At 50.4% G+C, this 8329-nt stretch overlaps 1 protein-coding gene across 1 annotated transcript in view; it reads right to left on the bottom strand.

Moving 5' to 3' along the window:
* LOC125367602 (microtubule-associated serine/threonine-protein kinase 4-like) overlaps window positions 1-8085 on the bottom strand; it is a 196645-nt gene extending 188560 nt beyond the window's left edge. Inside the window, exon 1 of the mRNA XM_048368271.1 lies at window positions 7434-8085. Coding sequence (XP_048224228.1) covers window positions 7434-7784 — 351 coding nt within the window. The 5' untranslated portion in view covers window positions 7785-8085. The remainder of the gene's footprint in view (window positions 1-7433) is intronic.
* Between the last annotated feature and the right edge of the window lie 244 nt (window positions 8086-8329).

An 8329-nucleotide genomic window follows, 5' to 3' on the forward strand; every position in this document is an offset into this window, starting at 1 on the left:
ACTAGCAAGAGAGTATGGGCTTAGGATACAAATTTACAAGCAGTTTCCAGACACGTTTGTCTAGTTATAAATTCTGATCATTAGATAACCAAGAAATGCTTTTTGCAAATTGAGAGACATTAGAGAAGCCATCAGAAATTTCACACATAGAAATTTCACACATAGGCCACCCTATGATGCTGATAAGATGTCACTCTATGTGTACGTACTGCTGACCACAGTCCTAACTTATGTTTTGCTTTTTAGGACTTTTTTCACTCCTCCAAAGCCTGGAGGCACAAGTAACTATTGTCCAGTCTTTCCCCAGAATTCTGAACAAGATGAATTTGGTCAGAGAAAGCGCAAAGAGGAGGAGATTAGAACAATGCCCAGAGCCATGTGACCAACAGCCCTTTGCTTAATCTTGTTATGTTAGCATTAGCCTAACATAACACAGCAGGTAAGGAATCACAGGCAAACTAGGAGACACACAAAGGAGAGCAGGAACTTTCAAACTAAAGGATGTAAAGCTGTGTGGATGTCAACCTGAGCAAGTTATCAGAAAGAAAAGCCAACGGCAGTCACTGAACTGCACTGGTGTTATACTGAAGGGGCTCCCAGATTATTAGAAACCAAATGTTTGTGCTGTCCCATATGCATGCACAAGCTCCAAGTTTTCTTTAAAAGTTCCATTGAGGGTCTAGGAATGTGGCCTAGTGGTAGAGTGCTTGCCTTGCGTGCATGAAGCCCTGGGTTCAATTCCTCAGCACCACATAAGCAAAAAAAGCCAGAAGTGGCGCTGTGGCTCAAGAGATAGAGTGCTAGCCTTGAGCAAAAAGAAGCCAGGGACAGTGCTTAGGCCCTGAGTTCAAGCCTCAGGATTGGCAAAAAAAAAAATAATTATAATAATAAAGTTCCACTGAATTTCTACAGATTTCACTTCTGAGAAGTCAGGGTGGCCCCCTGGGCCCTCTGCCTTACCAGTGCTTACCCCAGTGCTTACATGAAAGGGATTTCCAGAGAAGTACCTGGCTTCCTGTTTGAATATATGAGCCAGAACTGGAGCTTGAACTCACAGCCTAGGCATTGTCCCTTAACTTTTTCACTGCAGGTTGGTGCTCTACCACTTGAGCCACAGCTCCACTTCCAGCCTTTTGCTGGTTAATTGGAGATGAGAGTCTCACAGACATTCCTGCCCCTGCTCGCTTCAAACTGTGCTCCTCAGATCTCAGCTTCCTGAGTAGCTAGAATTGTTGGCATGAGCCACCACGGCCTTGTTCCTTCTTATACCCTTGTCAGCTTATGAAGTTTGAGAGCAACGAGCCATCATCCCACCAACCTCACCACAAGGCTGACATGCTGCCTTCTGACAAAATCCTTCATAACTGACATGTTTATACAGTCTTTGGGGGCATTATTTAATAACTGATGACCGCAAGCAAGTGCTATGAGCAAAGGAAGAGATGGTGTCTTATTAGAATGGCTGATGAATCATACACCATAAGGCTTTGCTATTCGTATCTCATAAAAGAATGCTCTGCCCATGAAAATGAAGGTGATAACCATATTACATGTCTACCAACTCCTGAAAGGGGCTGCTAGGAAACAGGCACAAAACATAAAGGTGTAAGGTCCATGAGGGAAGGCACCTGCTTCTTCCTGGCTATGCAATGATGGCACCAACATTCCACCTAAACCAGTTTTCCATACTCAGTAATCACAGCAGACCTCACTGTGGAATGCTTACTCTATGCAAGGCATCATGTGGGGGAAGTCTACATAAAACACTACATTCATTTTCACAATGGCTTCTGCAACAAATTAGTATACCCAGTTTACAGATGAGCAGTCTCACAGTTAACAACCTAGCCCAAATCATAGCAGCCCCTAAATGGCTGAGTGAATATCAAGCCCTGCAGGCAGGCAGTATAGACACTGACCCCAGATCTGTGGAACACTGGCCACTTGCTCTAAAGGGATAAGGAAAAGGAACACAAGCCCTTTCTGAGCAAAGCCATGGAACATATACAACCATGACCAGAATAGACAAAGGGTCTCTTTCATCTAAAAACAATCAGCTCTTCCAAGGTAGGTAGGTGTGACTTTGTCACACATTTATGGACTCTTCTAGTTCTGACACAAGCTCTAGAAAGGTTAGTTCTCCCGTCTGTCATCTTTGCACTTCATTTCTATGCGCTTCCTCACAGGGTCAAGAACAATACACTTGCCTGGTACTGGTGGCTCACACCTGTAATCCTAGTTACTCAAGAGATTAACATCTGAGGATCACAATTCACACCCAGCCTGGGCAGGAAAGTTTATGGGACTCTTATCTCCAGGTAACCAACAAAAAGCCAAAAGTGGAGGCATGACTGAAGTGGCACACTACCAACCTTGATCAAAAAAGCCAAGTGAGAGGATGTGAGGCTCTGAGATCAGGCCCTAGAACCAGCGCACACACACACACGCACACAAAAACATACATGGACTCAAACAGTAGATCCACCGAGTCTATATGGATGGAGGACCTTTGTCACCGGCTGTAAAACACTGGGGGGTAAGCATCTGGCACTTCCTTGAGCAGAGGTGGAAAGGATGGATGCACAGTCTTCCCTGGCAGGTTCTGGGAGCTTGTTCGCCCATGAACACCCACTTCCTGTCCTCAGGGGGCATAATTACAGATCATACCCCCACAGCTCACAGAGGGTCACTGTGTCCCTGCAACTTACTGTGGAAAGGAGCCCTCGCCAGGTCCCCTTCTCACCCTCTGCTCATGTTAATAAAAATTTTTCCTTCAAGAAAATTCTAGGCTTACAATGATACCGGAAGAAAAGCAGCATTTCCAGTCACACGAAAATGTTCTCTGGAATAGATCTACTTTCCCTATTCTATTTCCTAAGGATTTTCCTGCCGCACTTGAAGTGCCAGCCTTGCCCACTCCATTCATCGAGATGTTATCATCTAAAGCTATACATGCCAACTCCAGGACATATTCAACAGGCAATCCCAGTGGGCTGCTACAAGTGGACTTCCCAGGATACAACTTCAATGAGACCACGTCTTTGCTTCAGATTCTTCGGTGACTGCCAGCATCTTCAAAGTGAAGCCCCCAAGAGCTCCCGACCACAGCTTGCCTACTGAACATCATAGGGTGCTTGTTCTCCTCTCCTCCTCTCAGTGCCACAGACCCACCCTTCTCTGGCTTCAGGGCCACCTAGGACCTGCCTTCCTCTCATCGGCTCCCTTCCTTTAGGTCTCCACTCAAGCATCCCTTCCCCGGCCAGGCAGGCCTTAGCCTCCATGTTCACAGAGTTACGTAGAGCTGTCACCCACGCCCTCTCAGGCTGCTCCCCAAAGTGCCACCTTTGAACCTCTTCCTCAACAACTGTGTTTAGTGTCTAGATCCCACGGTGGAGAAGCTCCATGAGCTCAAGCTCATCCCTGTTCCTGTGAGGACGCCTCAGAGTTGCACTGTACAGTACCAGGAGACTGGCTGATTTTGTCATTTCCTGGCTCTTACTGGCCTAGTGAGCCCTAAAAGCAGACTAAATAACAAATATGCCAAGATTCATGCACTTCTTTTCAAATTAAGCAGCTTCTGTGATTAATGACATTATCAAATCATGAAAAGCTTGACTGGGTTCATGGCTGCACTATTTATGCTCATAACCACTGAAAACCAGAAACTCGTCCACTGCAGATACCACATGAGGAACCCCATGCACAGGCCACGGTGGAAAAGGCAATTCTTCCTACTCATGTGCCACTTTATAGAACAGTTTAAAGATATCCCTTAATTTTTCCTCTTGTTAATAATACAAGAAACCGTTCCCAGCTTAGGCCAGTAGACAAAGTCCCTTGGTGTCACAGGAGGTAAATGGGCCATACACATGGAATTGGAAAGTCTCACTTCTGAGCCCTTTTCTGCCCTTCTAAGAATCCATGAAGTTCCAAATTCTCTTAATAACAGACTTCATAGCAGACTTGATAACAGGTAATATAGCAGTCCTTTCTAAGGCATTCTGAGTAGACTCTCACTGATCTTAGTTTGCTTAAATTTACCAAGAAAAAAAAAAAAAAAAAACAGAAAACCTGCTGATAACATTTCAGCCATGACCCATGAGCTTCTTCTTGATGAGCGAGAAGTCCAGAAGCTGGAGAATCATAATTCAGAGCAGACAAATATAATGAATACCCACAGACACCCTTCAACCACACAGGGAACAATTTTCAGATATGCCTTTTCTAATTCATTCAACATACATGTACTAAGCTCCTGCTAGCATACTAGAGGCAAGTGCTAAGCATAAAGAGACAAAGTTCTTTCAGTGAGTCTATCCATTAGTAGTCACCAAATAGAACTTGAGTATGTTACTGGACATCATAGGTGCTTCAGGAAGGGACAAGGCAGAATGCCTTAAGGCAAATCTCCCAAGTATCAAGAAACATTCCTCTAATCTACCTCATCTTAACTATCAGAAATGCAGTGTGCTTCCCCAAGCACACACAGACCCCACACACAGAAGCTTAGGGGCAAATCAGTGTATGGGAAAATCATATGCAGTATTTATAGAACACACACACACACAAAAAAAAAAAATCACCTAGCAATCATCTGTAACATCTGTTTAATATTAAGTACAAAATAAAGAGAGATTTTTGGGGTGTAATTCAGTGGCAAAGTACTTCCCTGGTAATCCCCACAATGAAAAAAAATTGAATTAAAAAAAAATCTAAAACTACCATCACTGCCATGTTACACTACACTCCTTCAGACACCAAAAGCCTATGAAGCTGACTTAAGTGTATGCGACTTTGTCAGTTTCTACAAATATTGACAGTAAGATAAATTAAGAAGTAGATCAAACAGTGACATTACAAGATATAATCAAAACACCTTTAACAAGGTTGTCAAAATCAGCACTGTAATAATACACTTGAAACTCTGGTTTTGCTGCTTATTAAATCGATGCCCTAAGTTGCCAGATATAATGAATCTCCCAAGGTAGATATAATGATTTTAAAACAGAAATGAACTTCTTTTCACTTTATGGACTACACTTAAGCCTTTTAATGGTTTCTACTCAGTGCCTTACTACAGTGCTTTGCCATAATGCAACCTGAGACAAATAAAAACCATTTCCCATCCTATGCTAATAAAAAGAAATAAACTGAACAGACACGACCTCAAATTCCTGAAAGCAGATAGCATATAAGTAAAACATTAATAGAGTAATCCAAGGTTATACTTCAATTTCACACTATTTTATCTGAAATAAACTTGAAAATTAATCATTGCTAATGTCAGTACTATACAGTAGCTGCTATATTAGGATTAAATTAGATAGCATGCATAAAATGTCTTACTGATTCAAATCTTATTATTCCCACTTAAGAGGGGGAGAAAACTGAGGCTTGGAGCAGAAGAAGGTCCACAAGTACAAACCCAGTCAGGTGTCAGACTTCTTTCTACTAAAGTGTGTGTCTATGACTGGGCAAGGAAAATGTGTACTCCTCCTAAGAAAGACAAGAGAGTTTTCAATAACTTCTCAAGTATTTCCACAATGTCATTATACCGTGCTATCACCAGCGTTAAAACCAGAAAAACACAACTGGACATCCATTCTTCTCATCACTATTAACTTCTGCATGGCTGGACAATTTTTTTTTAAGTCGTGGCTTTACTTTTGCATCCAAATTCTCAGGCAAGTCCAGATTTCACTCCTGGACCATTTCCAGCATTATCTGCCACAGGTTAAGTTGCACAATACACTGCAAGACTGTATCTGTTTACATCTAGTTCTGAGATTTCACCCAGTGTTACTTAGTCACTCCACTTTGAAACATAAAATGTGTTTCAATCAGCTAGTCCTCACTGCATCAGCCTGGGAAATAAGCTACCATTACATCCACTTCTGAGAAAGTAAAACACTGTCACCCTGAGGTGAGGCAATAAATGAGCTACAAAATCAGGATCAAAAGTGAGGACTTGGCAACTCCCCTCCCCCACATCCGCAGGACCGAGTCACACTACACAGTGGGCCCTCAGAGCTGGACAGAAAACAACTGAACTGCCTCCTCTACCAAATACAGCGACAATTACTGCTAGAATCTAATGATAAATCTTGGCAGAACTGGGGATACTTCCAGGTTCTTAGTAATCACGTTTTCGTCGCCAAAAGTTGAGACATTAGTCACAAGGTGAACACCTGCCATAACTTCCAAGGGAGATGAAGCTGTTGAGGATGTTGCCTGATCACCTCTTTGCCAGGGCAGGGCTCTGTGCTGGGTATGGTGCTCAAACTCCTGCTACTAGGATTGATCTGTGGATCCAAAATTCCTGATCCTAAGCAGTCATTTCAATGTGGAAATAACTGTTACTTTGAATTCTTCACGTTGGATTACAGAAACGAGCCTCAGAGAATAAAACATATACTCCAAGTCTCACAACTCACGAGAGACAATTCTACAGAACAGGTCTCCAGAAACCTGTCTGGGTTCTAAGCAACGCTTAGGGACATTCAGGATCCGCCATGGTTACTGACAGAGGTTTGGCCAACCCTACCTAAGGTTCTTTCACTCTCCGCCAGGCCAGAATCTGGGTCTCCTCGGCTGGTCTCAGGCCGCAGACCCAAGGGGCGCTGGCCTTTGCTTCTGGTAGGGACAAAGGCAATTACTTACCAAAGCCTGCCCCACCCGAGAAGAGGGAAATACTACTGGGGAACTGAGGGATTAATTTCACAAGGAGGCTATGTTGGGGTCATGTTTTATTTATGGCCTTGCCTCATCAAGATGAGTTCCCAACATCCAAAGCAAACAATCTGAAAAGCACAGAGGAAGCAATCTTGCTTCCTTCACTGTCCTCCAAAGCAAAAAAGAAAAGAAGAGGCCAGAAGACGGGGGATGGGGGAGGGGGGGCGGACATGAAAGTTCGGGCTGACAAAGTCGTGGGAACCAGGTGCGGGGACCTTCCCTGCCCGCCGCCGCCGAGGGCAGTCACGATGGGATGGGCGGCGCGCGGGCCTGGGAAGAGCGGGCAGGGCGCCCAAGTCGTCCAGGCGACCCAGAGGGCAGCGCTCCGGAGGCCTCCACCTGCGCCCCCCCCGCGCGCCTCCACCTGCGCCCCCCCCCGCGCCTCCCCGCCCCCCCCGCGCCTCCCCGCCTCCCCCTGCGCCCCCCGCGCCTCCCCAGGCCTCCCCGCGCCGGGGGCTCGCCACGCCCGCTCCGGAGAAGCCCGAGCTGGACGAGCCCAGCGTCCGCCCCGCACCGCCCCGCCCCGCCCCGGCTCGCGGGACCGACCCCGGCGGCCCGGCGCGGCAAACGCGCACCGTCGAGCAGCGCGAGCGGACACGCGGCGACGGCCCGCGGTCCGCGCCCCGCCCGCCCCGAGCCCTCCGCGCGCGCTGGGTGCCGGGGGCCCCGAGGGGGCCGGGAAGGGCGAAGGCGGGGCCCACCTCCTCGTCCTGCTCCTCGGGGGACGCGCGGCCGCCCCGGGGCGCGGCTCCTCCGGGGGGCGGCGGCGGCGGGGGCCGGGCGGGGGCCGGGCGCTCGGGCACCGCGCGCGCCGGGGTCCACGCGGCGGGCGGCCGGGCCCCGAGGGCGCCTCCCGGCGGCGGCGGCGGGCGGCCGGCGGGTCCGCGCGGCTCCCCTTCCTCAGACGGAGTTTCCGAGCCCGACGAGGACTCCGCCGAGGACGCGCCCGGCGAGGGCGCGGCGGCCGCCGCGGGGACGAGGGTCCGCACGCCGGGCGCGCCGCGGCCGCGGGGCACCGGCTCCGGCGCCGCCGCGGAAACTTTCTCCCCCATGCTCTCCTCCGGCCCCAAGGGCCGCCCGAGGGGCGGCGGGGCGCCACGCGCACTCGGCGCCTCAGCCGCGGGACGCCGCGCGCCGCTCCGCTCCGGCTCCGGCTCCGGCTCCGGCTCGGCCGTCCTGCCGCTCCCGGGCTGCGGGGAGCCCCGCCGGCCACTACTACATGTCCGCGGCCGGGGCGCGGGAGCCCGACGCCGAGGGAGCTGCCGCCCGGGCCCGGCGGCCGACGAGGACTGGCGCGCGCGGGGACATGCCCGCCGCCGCGCTCCACGCTCCGCGATCCGCGACGCTCCCGCGCAGCGCCCGAGCCGCGGGGACTGCAGCTTCGCCGGCCAAACCTGCCTCCGGGACGGGGCCGCGGAGACGGGCGGCCCAGGCAGCCAATGGCGGGGCGGGCGGGCGCGCGGGGGGCGGGGCCTGCGGCGGGGGGCGGGGCCTGCGGCGGGCGGGCGGTGCGGGGGGCGGGGCCTGCGGCGGGCGGGCCGCGCGGGCGTCAGGTGGGGGAGGCGGGGCCGGGGTGCGGGCCGCCGGGGCCCCCCCC

Source organism: Perognathus longimembris, chromosome 19 (genome assembly GCF_023159225.1).
Source record: "Perognathus longimembris pacificus isolate PPM17 chromosome 19, ASM2315922v1, whole genome shotgun sequence".
NCBI classification, from domain to species: Eukaryota; Metazoa; Chordata; class Mammalia; order Rodentia; family Heteromyidae; genus Perognathus; species Perognathus longimembris.